The sequence below is a fragment of the Artibeus jamaicensis genome, unplaced genomic scaffold (genome assembly GCF_021234435.1).
Source record: "Artibeus jamaicensis isolate MK-2021 breed Jamaican fruit bat unplaced genomic scaffold, CSHL_Jam_final scaffold_2172, whole genome shotgun sequence".
Classification (NCBI taxonomy): Eukaryota; Metazoa; Chordata; class Mammalia; order Chiroptera; family Phyllostomidae; genus Artibeus; species Artibeus jamaicensis.
In genome coordinates, this window is record NW_026522031.1 from 867,286 (window position 1) to 887,906 (window position 20,621).

Here is a 20,621-nt window from a genome sequence, read left to right on the forward strand (position 1 = left end):
TCTCATTCTTTCTTAGAACTGTCAAAAACAGGGTCTTGCCCTGGCTGGTGTAGCTCAGTGGATTAAGCGCGGGCCTGCGAAGCACACGATCGCGGTTCGATTCCCAGTCAGGGCACATGCCCGGGTTGCAGGTCGGTTCCCTGCAGGCCAGTTCCCAGCAGGGGATGCATGAAAGGCAACCATACATTGATGTTTCTCTCCCTCTCTCCTTCCCCTCTTCCCCTCTAAAGATAAATAAATAAAATCTTTAAAAAAAAAAAAAAACAGGGTCTTCTCCCTGTGATCCCACATAACTCACGGGGTGGCAGTGCAATAAAATTTGGTTTTCAAAATATTCTTTTTTAAAAAGATTTTATTTGTTTATTTTTAGAGAGAGAGGAAGGAAGGGAGAGAAACATCAACATGTGGTTGTCTCTTATGTGCCCTCCACTAAGGACCTGGCCCACAACCCAGGCCTGTACCCTGACTGGGAATCGAACCAGCAATCCTTTTGTTCGCAGGCAAGTGCTCAATCCACTGAGCCATACCAGCCAGGGCTAAAATATTCTTTTTGACGGTAAGGTAGAATATTCATGAAACTAGTGAACAAAAAAATGAAAAAAACTAACAGCACTCAATACAGCTGATAAAGTTACTGTGGTTCTGTCGTGGAAATGCTGAGCTCCTTCCTTTCAGGAGACATTTTACTTAAGGAGAATCCACCCTAGCAAGAAATGCCCAAACTTCTCACTGTCTTTCACATTCCTTCAGCAACTCGTGGCCCTGATAAATAACAGGGACATGAGTCCATCGTCACAACCTGGATTATTTTTTACAATCACTCAGAAACTGCTCTTCTGTTGCAACGGCAATAAAGTGGCAAGCTCCAACATGCCTCTTACTTGGCTGATGTGTGTGTGTTTCATAACACCTGGTGAGGCTTAGAGCTGTAGTTGCGAGTAACTGCTTTTTTTTCAAGTGGACTCAATGAATGCCATATTCTGCATGTTACAGCCGCAGTTCAAATGTCCTCTACAGGGATCTAGAGGCTTAAAGCTGTATCTCGAACTGCTGAAAATCAGAAGTCACTTCAATAGATTTAGCAAGTTCAACAGGGTTGTTTACAGCATTATCAGCAATACTTCCCTGACACCCTGGTGTGAGGGGATTCTTTTCAGGGCCCTGGGCACAGACCGAACCCTACACCAGGGGCGAAGAAGCTGTGGAGCCAAGGAGTTGTTAAATAAAATATAACTAACTTCCATGGCTGGAAGTCTTTTAAGAGAAACGATTTATTAGGCAATAGCTAGCAAAAAAAGAGAGACTGGTCTTGGGGGATGGAGTCTAAACCACCAACAGTGTGGTTAAGTAAGAATGAAAATATGTCCATCATCCTGGAGTTTTGCAAGTATTTTTATACATCAAGTGGGGAGCAGTAAGATATAAGCCCGTCTAAAAGGATTCACATTAGCTATAGACAAGGGGAATGGGAGAAGGTGAAGCAGGGCTAATTGTAAGGATGAAGTGTCTGCTTCTGTGGATTAGCTGAGGACAGCAGATTGGAAAGTTCATGTGCAAGTAAGTGGAGTCTCCTAGGGGTCAATGGCGCCTAGTTATTGTCTCTTTGGGATAATCAGAGAAATAGCCACCTGGAAATTCATCTTAAATTCCAACAGATATATAGGGATTTGAGCAGTCTTTTGTCAGAGCTGGCCCATAGCTATTAACAGGCTGTTTTGTTTCCTTTTCTCACACTCTGGATGCTGCAGTTTTAATTTAGAATATCTCTATTTTCTTATTGCCAGGGTTCTTGCAACCCTCCTCACCATGCTATGGCACCAAAGACTCTGAATTTCCTGCCTCTTTCCACCCTTGAGTGGGTCTCTTCCTTAAGTCTCACCTCTTTTCCGGGGGATGAGAGCTCACAGGTGACTGGGTGACTACTACTTGCATTTGTGGCCCAGGTGCCCACACAGCATTCACGAAGCCCCCCATCATGCAGGATGGAGCCTGGCCTGTGGGCTGGACATGGCTCTCCCTGCTTCCTCACCAGCAGCACAGAATTCTGAGAAGTCTGAGAATTCTAAATCGGAGCCTGACCTTCATGATAAAGCAAGATGATAACACCCTTAACAGTTTGGTAGGCTGAACGATTTTCAATATTTAGACACATGGGTGTGGATTATTTGTATTATTTCATTTATATGGAATGTCCAGAATAGGTAAATCCATAGAGACAGAAAATAGATTTGTGGTTGCCAAAGGCTGGGGGAAGAGGAGGGAGGGGTGAATGTGTACATCTCTGAAGTCTTATGCCTTGCCTTTCTGTATGTGTCTGTATATCGGTGATTGTCTGTACACATAAGGGTATATCAGTGAATTAAGAAAAGTAGTTATTTACTCTCCAAGTGATTGCAGGGCGGGGGTGGTGTCGTGGGTAGGCAGGGACTGGCGTGCAAGGAGGATGCAAAAAAAGCCTAAGAAATCATACCCACCGTCTAGAAGCTTAGGGTGTAGGGCTAATTATTCAGAACAGTATGTAACGTAATTCAACTATGCCACAATTACCTATACATTTGGGAGAATTGCTTCACTTCTCCAGATGTTAGTTCCGTAGTCTGTTAATCCTTGAACTAGATGTCCATTAAAGGTCCCTTCCAGCTCTAACAGTACACAAGTTGGTGATTGTTGACTACCCTTGCAGCCCTGTTAACTGGGTTCAGGAGTAAGGTAAGTCGTCCAAACAACACATTTATTACAGGACCTCATTATATTAGGGTGTGTCTCTGGAAATAAGAAACTGTCTTTTCATAAACTTCCGCCTCAAAACGTCAGCTTTTTAGGTTCAGCAGAAAATTTTTTTCTGATCTTCCGGCAGCTGCCCAAGATCCAGGGGACTTGACAGACAGCACCTGGGGCGGGGCCGCGGGTTGCGACGGAGTCCAACGCGGTCAAAATCGGAAATGGTCCTTGGAAATCACTTTCCCAGGAAACATGTATGTGAAAGATAATGCCATTCTAATTTGCTTTTTCCCAAACTCGTAAATAAAGATACAGTCCAACTCTCGCTCTCAGCACAGAAAACAACGCTCCGTAAGGAACAGAATGAACTAGCGAGCAAAATAGAGACAAGCTCATTAAGATAAAGAGCTGGCTGACAGCCGTTGGGGACCGGTGTTGGGTGACTAGGGAAGTGGAAGGTTGAGCGGAAGAAGAAAAATGAGAGAAAAAACTCAGGAGCTCGGAAAACTGTGATGATTGCTGGGGATGGCGGGTGGGAAGACAGGGGCGTAGGGGCGATAAATGATGGACGGAGACTTGACTTGGGGTGGCGAACATACAATACAGTGTACAGATGATGTGGTATTGTGCACCTGAAACCTGTTAACCAGTGTCATCCCAATCAATTCAATGAAAAATAAAAAGAAAGAAAGAAAAAAAAAAAAAAAAAACGACGCTCCCCTCCAGAAACTTCCAATCCTGCAGCGGCGGAAGCGCAGCGGAACCAAGTCGCCAAACGCACTGGTTTTCCCGCGAACGCTTCTCCGGACGGACCAGCCCCCAGCCCCGCCCCCGACTCCCTCCAGGTTGCCTTGGAAACAGAGAGAGCTGTGGTTGAGGAGAAGCTGGGAGGCCTGTCCTTTTCCTGTCTGTCTGCGGAGGGGACTCACAGGACAGCCGCCAATATGGTCAGTGGTTCCGAACAGTGAGGGAGAACTATGAGTATGTCTCGGGACTGGAGGTTAGAGGCCCCCAGCACACTGCTGGGTAAAGTCTAGGAAAGTCAACGGAGGATGAGCTCCCTGCCCTCCCCGTGGGAACACGGGGGACAGGGATGCAACCGTAAATGCCTCGGTGATTTCTTCCCTCCTGCTTCTTTATTTCCCCCGCACCCAAGCTGCGCGTGGGGTGGACAGCAGACCAAGGGGAGGAAGGCTAAGATGACCGCAGCTGCAGAAAGCATCTCTTGCCTCACTCTAATTGGAGAAGATAAAGAAGTTGGGGGTAGCTATTTGGTTCAGCTCTTCTGGTAATAATACTTGTTACCAAGAGTTTCGTAGGCTTCCCTGGGGAGCTGTCACTCTGCTTAAAACTGACCACCATAACTGGATCGTCTTTGTTGTTTCTCCCACAGATGCTATCGAGGGCCAAACCTGCCGTAGGCGGGGACCTACCGCACACTGACAAAAGAAAGAAGAAAGGCAGGAAGATGCCAAAGCTAGAGGAGCTACTTTCACAAAGAGATTTCACTGGAGCTATTACCCTATTGGAGGTAATGTCCAAAGAAGGTTGCTCCTTAGGAGGTGAATAGCGGAAGTATGGATGGGTGCTTGGCTGAATGCTGGTCGTAGTGCTGCTGGAGCAAGCGGGTGCATTCTGCGGCTTCCTGTCAAAATAGTCAGGCACAGAGTCCAGTTCCTAAGGTAGCTATAAATCTGATTCGAGATGAACTAATAAGATAAACATATTTCTTTTAAAAATATTTTATTTTATTTTATTTTTTAGAGGGAAGGGAAGAGAAGGAAAAAAAGAGGGAAAGAAACATCAATGTGTGGCTCCCACACACCCCCCACTGGGGACCTGGCCTGCAACCCAGACATGTGCCCTGACTGGGAATTAAACCAGCAACCCTTTGGTTTGCAGTCCCAAGCTCAATCCACTGAGCTACACCAGCCAAGAGACATATTTCTTTTTTTAAATATTTTATTTATTTTTAGAGAGAGGGAAAGGGAGGGAGAAAGAGGGAGAAAAATAGCAATGTGAGAGAAACATCAGTCCTTTGCCTCTTGTACATGCTCCAACTCCAGACCAAACCTGCAACCCAGGCATGTTCCCTGACCAGGGATCAAACCAGTGACCTTTCACGTGGCAGGACAATGCCCAACCAACTGAACCACATGGATCAGACTAAATATATTTTTTGAGGGACACTTTTAATTATGTCTAGTCCCACTGATGGCAAATCCAGCCTAGAAAATATGGAGGGTCATTTAATAAATACAGTGTGAGTTCACACATTATTTATCCCAAAATAAATAGTGTCGGTTCATACATGTTTATCCCAACCCCTGGCCATTTTATGATTTATAACTGTTATATGTTAAAATTTGTTAATTAAATTTAAATCTATGCTTCATGCTTATTGTCTAAAATACTAAATCTTTAGAAAATATTTCAATCTCTACTGTTGTAGTTCTCAAATTTAGTATGCATCAGAATCACCTAGGTTGCTTATTAAAATGTATTCCTGGACCCTGGCTGGTGTAGCTCAGTGGATTGAGCACGGGCCTGTGAAGCAAAGGGTCGCTGGTTAGATTCCCAGTCTGGGCACATGCCTGGGTTGCAGGCCACGTCCTCAGTAGGGGACACGTCAGAGGCAACCACACACTGATATTTCTCTCCCACTCTTTCTCCTTCCCTTCCCCTCTCTCTAAAAATAAATAAATAAAATATTTTTAAAAAATGTATTCCTGGGCTCCTGTTGTAGGGATTCTAATCTTTACAGAATCAGGAACCTACATTTGAGGCAAGTATCCTGCGTGCTGCTGACGTAGATGGTCCGAGGACAGTGCACTTTGAGACACTGCTGTGCGGGAAGCACATGCCATAGAAGGATGAAGGCAGCACCGAAGACTGTAGAGATGATGACTGACAGCAGGCCTGGCCTTGTTCCCCCCCAGTCATTTCTCTACAGCGTGATTCCACCCTTAATGCTCATAGTCTGTCAACAGTAATCGTGTTAATTAGCTTTGTATGTCTTTCTCAGTCTTCCATGTATAGTCCTACACCATTCCCTAGTGTTCTGGTGTTGAGTACATTGGATAACCTTTTTGTATCAGCCCTCTCATCTTCAAAGTGGGGGAGCTGGTGTAGCAGGAGCGTCTAGCTCTGTAAATCAGTGGGCTGAGTGGTGGGTATATGTCTAATTTTTGTCAGTCTCTGTTTCTCTTCTTTCTTCTTTTTAAGGCACATGCCACATTTTCCTTACCATGTAATCCCACACCACCTTTTAGTAGAAGTGCCATGATGTTATGGGAATGGGAACTTCCATGGTAGGGGTGAGGAAGTGTCATGAACGCTCCTTATCTGCTGGGACATATGCAGGGAGACTTCAAATAAGAATTTCTTCAGCCCTGGCTGATGTAGCTCAGTGGATTGAGCATGGGCCTGCGAAGCAAACAACCGCGGTTCGATTTCTGGTTGGGACACATGCCTGGGTTGCAGGCCAGTTCCTAGTGGGGGATGCACGAGAGGCAACCATACATTGATATTTCTCTCCCTCTCTCCTTCCCTTCCCCTCTAAAGATAAAGAAATAAAATCTTTTAAAAAATCACATTTATTATTATTTTTTTACAGACTGCAAGCTGTTTGCATTTTTTTATTATTTTATTTATTTATTTATTTATTTATTTTTAGAGAGAGGGGAAGGGAAGGAGAAAGAGTGGGAGAGAAACATCAATGTGTGGTTGCCTCTCGTGAGTCCCCTGCTGGGAACTGGCCTGCAACCCAGGCATGTGCCCTGACTGGGAATCGAACTGCGATACTCTGGTTCGCAGGCCCGCGCTTAATCCACTGAGCTACACCAGCCAGGGCAAAAAATCACATTAAAAAAAAAAAAAAAGAATTTCTTTAGACCTAAGACACAGAACTTAAATTCACAACATTTGGTGAGAGAAGGACTTCCAATTTAGCTACAGGTGTAAGTTCTTAACCCAGACAAGAAAGTCTGAAAGAATGCCTTGATCTCATTCTGACCAAGGTGCCCAAAGTTCTGTAGCAATGATCTCTAAATACATGTTTCACTATTTAACTTTTCACCCATGTTTTTTATTTATCACCCTATAGAGGGAAAAACCTCTCACCTTACTGAAATAGTTCAGACAACTCCTTCAGGGTTCAGTCTTTTCCTCCAAACAGGAGTTTTCTTTTGTTTATTGAGCCATTCATCAATATTTGTTCTTAGTTGACATATGATGCTAGTCTTCGAACTTCCTTAACAGGTTCCAGTAAGCCTGGTCAAGGGTCAGAGAGTAACTTAGTGGCTTGTCCTCAGTAAACAGTTATAACCTATGAGCAGATAGGCACGTATGTTTGTGTACTAGTGGGTGGGGCAGGTTCGGAGTGTGACGTTGAGTGCAGTAGAGCGTGGAGGGTGAGCACGTGGGATGCGGAGCCAAACACTACATCCCTGCCGCCACACTTACTGGCTGTGTGGCCTGGAATTTATTGCTTCACCTCTCTGACTTCAGGTATTTGGGACTAGAAAATAGTTTACATAATTCTTATGTTTTTATGTATCACCAAGAATCATTATAAGGCTAATGCTTAAATACCTTCTGGGGTGAGGTGTCAGTAAATGCAGAAACTAAATATGGAATATTTGAAAATACAGATTTCTGTGACAATCAGAAGGGAATTGTGCTGAGTTCTCTATCTTTGTGATTAAACTGGATATTGACTTGCTCCTATTACTTGTATGTGATTTTAAAATTATTTGTCAGTAACTTAATATAGCATTTTTTTAAATGGAGGGCTTACTTTTAAAACTCTTTCATGATTTTTTTAAATGAAATTTTAACCTCAAGTTCAAACGTCATGTTGGGGAACAAGAAGAGGATACTAACCTGTGGATTGGATACTGTGCTTTCCACCTGGGTGACTACAAGAGAGCTTTGGAGGTCAGTAAAAAAAGAAAGACAATTTATAACTGAAGGAATTTGAAAATGTTATTAAGCTTTGTATTATAATAATACATGCTCATGATAAAATTCAAACAACATAGAAGGAGACAATGTAAAACCAAAAAAACCACCCCGTCTGCCTTCCCCACTTCTACTCCGTTGTTTTTTTACTTAATAAAATATTTTATATTATTTTTACATATATTTTATTGATTAAGCTATTACAATTGTCCCATTTCCCCCCTTTATTCCCCTCCACCCTGCACATCCCCTCCCACCTGCATTCCCCCCTTTAGTTCATGTCCATGGGTCATATAAATAAGTTCTTTGGCTTCTCTATTTCCTACACTATTCTTAACCTCCCCTTGTCTATTTTCTACCTACCATTTATGCTACTTATTCTCTGTACCTTTCCCCACATTCTCCCCCCTCCCCCTCCCCACTGATAACCCTCCACGTGATCTCCGTTTCTGTGATTCTATTCCTGTTCTAATGGTTTGCTTAGTTTGTTTTTATTTTTGTTTTTTTAGGTTTGGTCATTGATCATTGTGAGTTTGATGTCATTTTACTGTTCATATTTACTGATCTATTTCTTAGATAAGGCCCTTTAACATTTCATATAATAAGGGCTTGGTGATGATGAACCCCTTCAACTTGACCTTTTCTGGGAAGCACTTTATCTGCCCTTCCATTCTAAATGATAGCTTTGCTGGATAGAGTAATCTCGTATGTAGGACCTTGCCTTTTATGAGTTGGAATACTTGTTTCCAGCCCCTTCTTGCCTGTAAGGTTTCTTTTGAGAATCAGCTGATAGTCTTATGGGAACTCTTTTGTAGGTAACTGTCTCTTTTTCTCTTGCTGTTTTAGATTCTCTCCTTATCTTCAATCTTGGCTAATGTAATTATGATGTGCCTTGGTGTGTTCCTACTTGTGTCCAACTTCTTTGGACTCTCTGAGCTTCCTGGACTTCCTAGAAATCTATTTCCTTTGCCAGATTGGGGAAGTTCTCCTTCATTATTTGTTCAAATAAGTTTTCGATTTCTGATTCTTCCTCTTCTCCTTCTGGCACCCCTATGATTCAGACTCCGGCACCTCAACCCCTACAGGTGTTTTCAGGCTTTATTTCCCAGCTGGAACCCTGGGTTGCTCGGTCTGTCTTGCTCCCCAGTTCTTCCTCCTGGTTTATCTCCATGCAAATGTGGGACTGCCTGCTCTGCCAGCTGCCGACTTGTCGTGAGTTCTCTCTGTCTGGCTGCTCATCTCCACCCCTCCTACTGGTCTGGATGAATATTTCTTCTTAAACTCCTTGGTTGTTGGACTTCCATACAGTTCAATTTCTAGGATTTCTGGTTGGTTTTTGTTTTTAAATTTGTCATTGTGTGAGGAGGCATTGTGTGTCTACCTATGTCTCCATTTGGCCGGAAGTCCCCCAATTCTACTTTGTTAATGGAAGCAACCATTGGCTTTTTTTTTTTGATGTATTGCTTCAGAAATCTTCTTTATATATTCAAATTTGTATATATATCTTATTTACTTTTTGCTTTTAGATGTAAGTGAATGAGATTGTACAATATATTAACATTAGTATTTCTTAATTATTTTTTAATATTTATTTATTTATTTATTTATCTTTAGAGGGGAAGGAGAGGGGGAGAGAAACATCAATGTATGGTTGCCTCTAGTGCATCCCCTGCTGGGAACTGGCCTGCAGGGAACCGGCCTGCAACCCAGGCATGTGCCCTGACTGGGAATTGAACTGCGATCCTCTGGTTCGCAGACCTGCGCTCAATCCACTGAGCTACACCAGCCAGGGCAGTATTTCTTAATTCTTCAGGAGAGGAAAAATAAATAATTTTGATAGAAAAGTTTTCATGAGTCTTTTCTCAAGAGTAGTTCATTTTTATTTTGTTTGTTTTATTTTTTAAAGATTTCATTTCTTTATTTTTAGAGAGAGGGGGAGGGAGGGAGGGAAACATCAGTGTGTAAGAGAAACAACAATCGGTTGTATCCGCACACCCTCAACTGGGGACCTGGCCTGAAGCCCAGGGTGTGCCCCACTGGAGCTGAACCCTCGACCTCGGTGTGGGTGATGATGCCCCACCAACTGAGCCATACCAGCCAGGGCTTGTTTGGTTATTTTAGACATAGGAAAGATCACATTATCTTTATATTTTTGCAAGTATAGTTTTGGGAGTTGTTTTTCTTGGTCATTGTAAACCCTCCCTATCTAATGAACAATCTATAGGACTATGGATCTGTATATGAACATACAGAGGCTTATGTCAAGCAATTTTCAGCTTACAGGTGAAACTTTTAAAACATTTTCTACATAACCCTACTCCCAAAATGTAATCTAAGGATATTTAAAGAACATGCAGAACTAAAATGAAAATATCCAAGAGCACGAGGTGAGATGAAGAACAAAAGCAACAAAACCAGTGAAGGAAAAGGGAAGATGTGAGAAGGACAGTATAGAGGCTGGTAGTATCTGTGAGTGATGGGAGTAACGCAAATGTAAGAGAAAGAAACAGAGACATCTGGTATGGACTGATAAATAATAAGAGTATATGGAAAGTGTAGTTGACAAAGTGAGTCTCAGAAAAGGAGCCCTGGCTGGTGTGGCTCAGTGGACTGAGTGCCCACCTGCGAGCCAAAGGGTTTCTGGTTGGATTCCCAGTCAGGGCACATGCCTGGGTTGTGGGCCAGGTTCCCGGTGGCAGGCATGATAGAGGCAGCCCCCACAGTGAGGTCTCCCTCTCTCTAAAAATAAATAAATAAAATCTTTGTTAAAATGGGGGCCTTGGCAGGAAAAATAATGCTTTTTAAAAATATAAAGCCAGAAACCATTAGAATGAAATGAAATTTGTAGTAAGGCTCTCAGCTTTTAAGTTACCTGAACCTATGTATTTGTATACATTATCTTTGTATTTTTTTAACTTAGTAAAAATAAAATATTTTAGTTACTTTTCATTCTTGCAGTTTGTTAGCTCATATTAGTGTTAAAAGGGGGGAAATCTATGGACCACAGTCCTGTGTGGTTGGAACTGAGCTTTAGCTGCGGTATTTAACCTTACAGGTGGAGAACAGTTGAGCGTGTAGTTGAGGATTCCCTGTGTGTGAAGTTGTCCAATCTCAGTAAGAAATCCTATTCCAGTGGGATGGCCCATCTGGTACGTTACTGCTGAAATGAGATCACTGCTTAATATCTATTTCAGGAATACGAAAATGCAACAAAAGAGGAAAATTGCAATCCTGAAGTCTGGGTGAATCTAGCCTGTACCTACTTTTTTCTTGGAATGTATAAACAAGCTGAAGCTGCTGGATTCAAAGGTAAAGTGGGCCCCTTTAATGTGTGGTATTCATCACTAATAGCAAGAGTCATTTTGGAGATTTAAAAACTTATTTAATTCCTTTTCTGTTGACAAAAAAAACCACAAGAGACATTAGAAAGTTAAAACATAGCTTTCCTCTTCAAAGAATATTAGATTTGAGCAAATTTATTTAAAGAAAGATTAACTCTCGTGTGCTGTCCCCTACTGCCCAGAAGGTACAGCTACTGACAAAAGGATGAGAAAAGAAAAAGGGCGTCTTTTCTAGACCCCGTCAGGAGAGCCTGTTCATGCCCTTGGTAGGAGTCGGTATCGTTGTTCAAACTCTTATGGGTGCGGATTTTATAGCTGCTCTTTCTGCTTCTGAGTGAAAAGCGAAGTAATTTCAATCTGAAGACTCCCTAGTTCTTTCCTTTTGCTTTACTTGTCCTGATGGTCATCTAAGGAGAACTAGACCCAAATTCGCACAAAAGAGTAGGGCAGAAGGAAATATGGGAGGGAAGATTAGGAATAATGAGAGTATGAGTCAAATGAAACTGAAAGAAATGTAGAGAAAGTGAGCAGGGGGAAGTATTTTAAGAAATTTGTTAGGGAAGTATATATTCCAGGTTAGAATTATTAGTGAATAAACTGCATACACAGTTAGAAAGAATTTCAGCTCAAATGCATGGAAAATGTGGAACTTGAAGCCTTTGTTGGTTTGTACCCAAATTGTATAATATGTACTAATACGGTTTTTCCTAATTTAATTTTGAGGGCCTTTAAGATACTTGCTTTATCTGTGCCTAGAGCAGTGTTAGACACACAAAAGGTGATCAAGTAGCTGTAGCTCATTTTGTATATATATTTTTTCTTTTCTATACATTGAAGTATGTCTTTTTGCCATAAAGAAATATAGGATTCGGTGTCCAGAATTAGGAAAATTCCCCAGGAGTGCAAAGGGGATTTTGCACTTGAAAGGTGTTCATTTTTTTTGCATGGCTGCCTTTGTGGAAGATTCTTGTGCTAGAAGGTCTCTGGAGTAGAGCCCGGACTAGCATTTAAGAAAATAGTGGCAGTGTGACTATGGACGAGGAGCTTTCAGAAGGCATTGGCGAAGAACACTGGGAAGAGCAGTTGAGTGAGAGGGGACTCCCACCCACACTGAAATGACCACAGTTACCTCCGGTGTCTGGTCCAGTGAACAGCACAGTGGTGGGCTGTGCATGGAGAGTGCTGTGCGGGGGTCCACGGAACAGGGAGAACAAGGGGGGCGAAGAGCAGAATCTTGGGACATTTTTCTTCTGGTTCTCAATGCCGTTATAGGTGGAGACCAGAATAAAGTAATACATATTATTACGGAGCAGAGATCCATCGGGAGCAGAGAGCTACGGGTTTGGGAAGGTGTATTTGAGTCTGATGTCACTCCTGCGTGGGACTGAGTGCCGCAGGCCACTGAGACCTTTAATAAGCAGCTTGGATTTTTTTTTTCAGCTCCAAAAAGCCGACTTCAAAATCGCCTCCTCTTTCATTTGGCTCACAAGGTATTCATATTCTGATTTCACACTTTTTGATTTAGAAATGTTTTTTTCTTGTTACTAACAACAGTAAAAAATAATTAACTAGAAATTCTTGTTATGTCCATCTAGTAGTTTGAAACACAGATCATTATAAAATGTCTCTCTTTATTTGTAGAAATTCTGTTTCATATAAAGTCTGCTTTGTCATATTTAAGAGAGATAAAAGAGTCTACCCCAGCTCTCTTTTATTACCGTCAGCCTATATCTCCTTACATCTTCTTACTTTCTACTTTTTTTAAAAGATTTTATATTTTTTTATCTTTAGAGGTGAAGGGAAGGAGGGAGGGAAAGAAATATCAATGTATGGTTACCTCTCATGCATCCCCTGCTGGGAACTGGCCTGTAACCCAGGCATGTGCTCTGACTGGGAATCGAACCTTGACACTCTGGTTCACAGGCCCATGCTCAATCCACTGAGCTACACCAGCCAGGGCTACTTTCTACTTTTTAAAAAAGATTTTATTTATTAATTTTTAGAGAGAGAGGAAGGATAGAGAAAGAGAGGGAGAGAAACATCAATGTGTGTATGTGAGAGAGAGAGATCAGTTGCCTCTTGCACACCCCCAACTGGGGACCTGGCCTGCTACCCAGGCCTGTGCCCTGACTGGGAGTCGAACTAGCGACCTTTTTGTTCACAGGCCAGCACTCAATCTGCTGAGCCATACCAGCCAGGGCTACTTTTTGGCTTTTTGTGTCCTTACGTTCTGAATGTCTCTCTTGTAAACAGCAAATAAAAAAGGTAAAGAAAATAAGAAAAGGGAGAAGATAAAAAGAGTGAAATAGACAAGAAAGAGGGGCTCAAGTAATTAATATAGCTGTAACTTAAAGGCTTTTTTCATTGCCAAGACTATGTCTCCAGAGGTTTTTTCCTCCTCTTCTGAAGGAGAGACAAAGACAAGAACTGGAGGGAAATAGGGAGAACGCAGAGACAAAAGGCCGGAGGAGGGGCAGGTGTTAAAATCTCAGCAGCGTTAGGCGTTGATATGTCTGCGCTCAAACATGAAGCGTTACATGCCTTTTCTCTCTCACAATTTCAGTTTAACGATGAGAAGAAGCTGATGAACTTCCATCAGAATCTTCAGGATATCACAGAAGATCAGCTCAGTTTGGCCTCGATCCACTACATGCGATCTCACTATCAGGAAGCCATTGATATTTATAAGCGAATACTGCTAGATAACAGGTCTGTGTCCTTTTATGTCCACTTGAAGTCGCATTTTGTTAGTTTCTCCGGTGAGGTGTTTGGACGAGAACCCAGTGTCCTTTGGACCTAGTGTCCCCATGTACTCAGATCTGTTAGCTGATCCTCTGATGAGAGTAAGAACTCCTTATTGTCCGCATCAAGGTTTCTCCACCTTTATTTTCACCCTTCCGAGGAGTCTTTTTAGGCTCTTTTTTTCCCTAGTTGCCCTCCCATGAAATTTTAATGCCGTACATGTACTGTTTATCTGTTTATGTATGTGTGTATGTCTATGCTTCATACGTAAAACTTCCCACCCCTTTATAAGAACCCATTTTTGCCCCAGTTAGGGTGGTGTTGCCCCTGTTGAAAATGCATCCATATCAGTTTCAGCATTGCAGTACACTTTAGGTAAATTGCTGAAGAAATTAGAAACAAACCCTCTGAAAAATTAACATCGCAACTTATCACTGACCCCTTGGCCTCTCTCCCACATCCCCAAAATAATTCCATCCACCTCCTCTCTCCCCTGCCTTGCTCTGCCTTTCTAGTCTCCACCCGTTCCCACTTTCAGTCATCAGGCCTGTCTGCCTGGTCTGTCTATCCTCTGCCCGGTGTGTGCTTATTTGGGTTAATAATTCTGGTGTATGTTAGGGTTTTTTTTTTAACATGAACAGGTAGGCACTGAACTTTTCATTTTCTTCTCTAGTTGTCATCCTTTATTCTATTTCTCAAAACACCCAAATGTTACAAAAGGAAAAAGAGTGCACTGATTATATCTTGCCTTCTTTCTTCAAAAGGCAAATTCATATCCTCTTTGCCTTGCTGGTTTTTTTTAGCCGTTAAAAGTCTTTGTAGGTTGACCACGCTTCTATGATGCAGACTAAACTGTTCATCTTTAATTCTCTTATCTAATAGGGAGTACCTTGCCCTCAATGTGTACGTGGCTTTATGTTACTACAAGTTGGATTACTATGATGTGTCTCAAGAAGTTCTGGCTGTTTACCTTCAGCAAATTCCTGACAGTACCATCGCACTCAACCTTAAGGCCTGTAATCACTTTCGCCTTTACAATGGCAAAGCAGCTGAGGTAGTGATGGGGATTTGTTTTTCACTTAATTCCCATTTCAATTGCCCTATCCTTCCTGGGTTATTCATGAAACTATTATCTATAAGTCTTGATGAATATCCTTTGTTATTGCCAGTGTGATTATATAAGAACCTAACTACATCAATATTTATATGTATCAGATATCCTAAAAAGAATGTGACTTCTAAATTCTCTGTGTCTGCCTAGCGTATTGTAGATGATCTTTACCTAGATGCCTTACAATAGCTCAAATATGTGCCCCAGCTGGTGTGACTCAGTGGATTGAGTGCCAGCCTGTGAACCAAAGGCTTGCTAGTTCAATTCCCAGTCAGGGCACATGCCTGGGGTGTGGGCCAGGTCCCCAGAAGGGGGCGCATGAGAGGCAACCACACATTGATGTTTCTCTCCGTCTCTTTCTCACTCCCTTCCTCTTTCTCTAAAAATAATTAAATAATAGCTTTAGAAAGTAATTTAAGTATGTTAAAATCAAATATTTTCACTTTTTTCTCTAAAATACATCTGAGGCTCTGTGATTCGATGTCAGTAATACATAAATCACATCAAATCTTAGGCTATCCATCACTTTCTTCTTCATTCCCCATCTATCTAATCATTCACCAGTCCTTACCGGTTCTGCATTCTAGATATCTCTTGTATCCATCCCGGTCTCCTTCGCCACTGCTCCAGTCCTCACCTCTTACTTTGGGTGTTTCCCTGCCTCTCGAAGGGAAGGGCCAGCCACTGAGTTTGCCAGCTACTGAGTTTGCTCCCTACACCCCACTCTCCGGCTGCCGTAGCTTTGCGTGCACCGTTCTCTTTCCGGGACTGTCTTCCTTTGCTTGGTACATGTCAGTGTCTCCTTCAAGATTACCACAAGAATCAATAGTGGTAGATGTTTCATAAAGACTTGGAACACAGCTACCTTATAAATACTGTGCAGAACCCTTTATACCCACTGTTTGGTTTCCCTGACGATCCTGCGGGTAAATTCTCTTAGAGCTCTCTTTTTATAGGAAGCAGAGTGCACAGGAGGCCATACATTATGACCCCCCCTTTTATTTTACTTAACCTATTATACATACACATGCACACATACTTGTGCATATAGATATTAATAGATATATAGATACAGAGCATGTTCTATATCTGTATACAGACTTGGTTTTATATAGGGTGAGGAAACAGTAGGTTTACACAGTTATGAGTATGTGAAACAGAGTTCATTCTTCATTATTACTTGTTAATTACTGTATTATTTTCCATACAAACAACTCTAAACCTACATTTGTCCCACCCTGTACAGATATTTTTAAGTTAACCCTGTGAGGGGGTCATGTTTGGAAATTATTTTCTTGGGCATTACTTTAGTTGATGTCAGAAGCCACTAAGATTTAACTGTAAACTTTCTGCACGTGTCAACATTTAATCCTCATCCAAAAATTCCATCCTCATCTAAAAACAGTTCCAGCTGTCATGCCACCCAGAGGAGGAGGGAAGAAAGACTGAACCAGCAAATTCACTACATCCAAGTAAAATTTGTGAACATGGAATGGCAAGGGGCACTGTTAACCTGCTCTGTGCCGACAGGAGACTCGACTTCCCGGGGAAACAGTGTGGAGGCCGTCAGGGGTGGAAGCAGGGTGGAGAGCTCGCGTGCTTGGCATAAGCCCAGGCGCACTCTTCGTGGCTCTTGTCGATAAAGGTGGTCCACTGTGGTAAGAGAAATGCCCATCAATTACATTGCTTAGCATACAAACAGTCCACTTATGTGTTATATAAAATACATTCTTGGGTACATTCATTTCAGCTAAAGAGTCTCTTGAGTCTACCTCATTGGCTAGTGTCCAGCATCAGCAGTTTAATAGTAACCTGGGTTTACAATTTGATCTCTTTAGAGTTTTCATCTTTGGTAAGAAGAAATAAAAAATATATATTCTTGCCTTTCTACCTTGAGTCATTCTTGGGGACCTTGCCAATCTTGGTATAAGATTCAATCTATTAAATATTTACGTTTTATCTGCACACGTTCTTTTTGTAGTCTGGTGTGAGTTAGCACGGCTAACCGATATTCTGGAGGTCTAGTTCCACGCAACCCGGGTCGCAAGCTGCACTTCCTGTCCGCAGGAGGCGTGCCTTTTCATTTGAAGTCATGTCAGTGCAGTTTACAGTGACTTTATAATGTGCTCTGGCAGGAGAGGACTGTCAGATGCGCTGTAGAAAACTTTTTTGTTTGTTTGCAAGAGGATCTCTTTTGTGTTTCCTTAAGAGAATTTCATGAAAACATTTACAGTCAGGCATTCCTCTAGTAACCTGTGTAACGGGTTCTGGATTGTGTGCTTCCTTCCCTGCACAAACTCCAGTAGCATCCTGCTCTTCTATAGCAATTACGGATTAATTTGAAATGATTGACTGAACTCTTAATGTACTTTGAATAACTTGCTTAAGGTTTTACTAGTGGCAGATTCAGGTCTCAAACCCTTGGCTGCCTGGCGCTCAAACCTTCTATCCTGTTGATCCTGTTGTCTGTACCTGCTCACAGTACCACACTCCCTTAATTATGACGACTTTGCAATAAATTTTCACAGGATTCAGTTAGCTGATATTCCATTTAAGATTTTTGCATCAATACTTATCAATTTGATTAGTCTGGAATTTTATTTTCTGTCGGAACAGGTCATGTCAGGTTTTGGTACAGGGATTATACTCACTTCATTAAATGAACAGAGAGGGTATCATATGCTGCTGTTTCCTGGAAAAGTTTACACAGAACTTGGAGCTATTGTGGGTTCGGTTCCACAATAGAGCATATATCACAATAAAGTGAGTCATACATTTTTGGTTTCCCAGTGCATATAAAAGTTATGTTTACACTTTACTGTAGTTTATTAAGTATACAACGGCATTGGGTCTAAAAGGACAATGCACATACCTTCCTTAAAAATATTATTCCTAAAAACTGCTAACCATCCTCCGAGCCATCAGCGGGTCTTGCCTCGATGCTGATGGCTGGTGGCCGCCCGGAGTGAGGGCTGCTAAAGGCTGGGGTGGCTGTGGCAATTTCTTGGCCAACTGATGCAAGAAGCCTAGCTTTTCCTATCTTGACTTCAACATGCCTTCCTTACTGAGCGTAATCATTTCTAGCTTTTGATTTAAAATGAGAGACATATAAACTCTTTCTTTCGCTTGAGCACTTAGAGGCCTTTGTAGGGTTATAAGTTTGTCTAATTCCAGTGCTTTTGTATTTCAGGAAATAGGGAGGCCTGAGGGGAGGGAGAGAGACAGGAGAATGGCTGGTCAGTTAGAACATAAGCGTTAAGTTTGCTATCTTGTACGGGCGCAGTTCATGGCACCCCAAAACGGTTAAAAGAGTAACAGCAAAGATCGTTGATCACAGATCACCATACAAATACAGTAATAATGAAAAAGTAAAATATTGCTGGGGTTTGTAAATGTGACACAAAGACATGAAGTGAGCAAATGCTGTTGGAAAAATGGCGCCAATAGACTTGCTCCACGCGGGGTTACTGGAAACCTTTAATTTTTTAAAACAGCACAATACCTGCCCTTGCTGGTGTGGCTCAGTGGATTGAGTGCCAGCCTTGGAACCAAAGGGTCACGGGTTCAATTCCCAGTCCAGGGCACATGCCTGAGTTTCAAGCCACGTCCCCAGTAGAGGGCGCATGGGAGGCAACCACACATTGATGTCTCTCTCCTCTTCCTTCCTTCCCCTCTTTCTGAAAGTAAATAAATAAAATATTTTTAAAAAACCCAACCAGCTGAATCCCTGCAAAGAACAATAAAACAGAGCAATTAAGATATGCCTATTCAAGATCATCAGGATATTCTCCCTTAAATGTTTGCTAGAACGTCGTGATGACATCATCTCTAGGTTTGGGAGGTATGAAATCATTAACTCAATTTCTTTAATGGTTTTAGGACTACTCATGTTTTCTATTTCGTGTGTGTGTGTGTGTGTGTGTGTGTGTTTTAAGATTTTTATTTATTTGTCTTTAGAGGGGAAGGAAAGGAGAGAGGGAGAGAAATATCAACGTATGGTTGCCTCTTGTGCGTCCCCTGTTGGGAACTGGCCTGCGACCCAGACATGTGCCCTGACTGGGAATTGAACTGCTATCCTTTGGTTCGCAGGCCCACACTCAATCAATATGCTAAGCTACACCAAGCAGGGCTCTTGGGGTTTTTTAAATATATTTTATTAATTATGCCATTACAGTTGTTCTATTTCCCCCCTTCATTCCCCTCCACCCTGCACACCCCCTCCCTCACCATTCCCCCCCTTTAGTTTATGACCACGTGTCTCAAGCTCTTTAGATTCTATATTTCCCATACTATTCTTGCCCTCCCCCCTATCTATTTTCTACCTACTATCTATGCTACTATTTTCTGTACCTTCTCCCCCCTTCTCCTTCTCCCACTCCCCTGTTGCTAACCCTCCATGTGATCTTCATTTCTATGGTTCTGCTCCTGATTTAGCTGTCCCTTAGTTTGCTTTTGTTTTAGGTGTGGTTGTTAATAACTGTGAGTTTGCTGTCCTTTCACTGTTCATCTTTTTTATCTTCTTTTTCTTAGATAAGTCCCTTTAACTCTTGTGTTATTTTTGATAGGTTGTACTTTTTTACAAGTTTGACCATCTCATTTACATTTTCAATTTTTTTTTTTAGTTTTAAAAAAACCGGCCCTGGCTGGTGTAGCTCAGTGGATTGAGCACGGGCCTGCAAACCAGACAATCGCGGTTCGATTCCCAGTCAGGGCACATACTTGGGTTGCAGGCCAGTTCCCTGCAGGCCAGTTCCCAGCAGGGGATGCACGAAAGGCAACCACACATTGATGTTTCTCTCCTTCTCTCCTTCCCTTCCCCTCTAAAGATAAAAACAAAACAAAACAAAACAAAAAAACTTTTGGCTTTATTCATCTTCTCTAATGTGTCATTGTTTTCTACTTTATTAATTTCTGTACTTTCATCATTTCCTTCCTATTTTTTTCTTTCCATGGGTTTGCTGTACTTTAAAACATTGAAATGGATGTTTAGCTTGTTAATTTTCAGGCTTATTTTCTAAAATATTCATTGAGATGGTAAATTTGTAAGTATTGTTTTAGCTACATTCCAAGTGTGAGTATCAATATGACTTCTGATTTTTTGTGTGAGTTATTTCAGATTAATTAGAAGAATTCTTCATTTCCCAATACATGGCAAATTTCCAGTTATAATTTTACTATTACTAGTAAAATTATGTTGTAGTCTGAGAATATGGTCTGTATGATTTGAATCTCTTGGCATTTATTTCTTGAAACTTGTTTCATGGCTCCAATATGTGGCTAGTGTTTCTGAGCTTTCCACGTGTACTCAAATAGAGTGTGTACTCGGAAGGTATTGGGTGCAAGATTTTGTATACGTCCATTAAGTCAAATTAGTTTTTTATGTTTTTATCAAAGCTTCTGTCACTTTACTAATTTTATCATTTGCTTACTGTTGATTACAGAGAGAGCTGTGTTAAACTTTCTCGCTGTCATGGTGAATTTGTGTCTTTTGATTCTTTCCATTTTCACTTTATATATTTTGAGATCATTTTTTAAGGAATGCACAAAGTTTAAATGGTTACATCTTTCTGGTGAATTGAAACTTTTATCAGTATAAAGTGACTCCCTTCCTTCTAATTATGCTTTTTGCCTTAAAGACCATTTTGTGCGCTATTATTAGTGTAGTTTTTCTTTTGGTTTGTATTCCTATGGCATATTTTTACCATCCTTTTCCTTTTAATTTTTTTTTAAATCCTCACCTGAGG

The 20,621-nt window shown here is 41.6% G+C and overlaps 1 protein-coding gene across 2 annotated transcripts in view; it reads left to right on the top strand.

Moving 5' to 3' along the window:
• Window positions 1-2,894: 2,894 nt before the first annotated feature.
• IFT56 (intraflagellar transport 56) overlaps window positions 2,895-20,621 on the top strand; it is a 44,783-nt gene continuing 27,056 nt past the window's right edge. The window contains exons 1-7 of one of the 2 annotated variants that reach the window (XM_053656626.1): window positions 2,895-2,975; window positions 4,115-4,252; window positions 7,567-7,659; window positions 10,878-10,992; window positions 12,465-12,514; window positions 13,588-13,733; window positions 14,649-14,820. In XM_053656626.1, the coding sequence (XP_053512601.1) occupies window positions 2,943-2,975; window positions 4,115-4,252; window positions 7,567-7,659; window positions 10,878-10,992; window positions 12,465-12,514; window positions 13,588-13,733; window positions 14,649-14,820 (747 nt within the window). In that variant the 5' untranslated portion in view covers window positions 2,895-2,942. Of the gene's footprint in view, window positions 2,976-3,749; window positions 4,010-4,114; window positions 4,253-7,566; window positions 7,660-10,877; window positions 10,993-12,464; window positions 12,515-13,587; window positions 13,734-14,648; window positions 14,821-20,621 lie in introns of those variants that run through there. The other variant, XM_053656627.1, reaches the window with a different exon arrangement.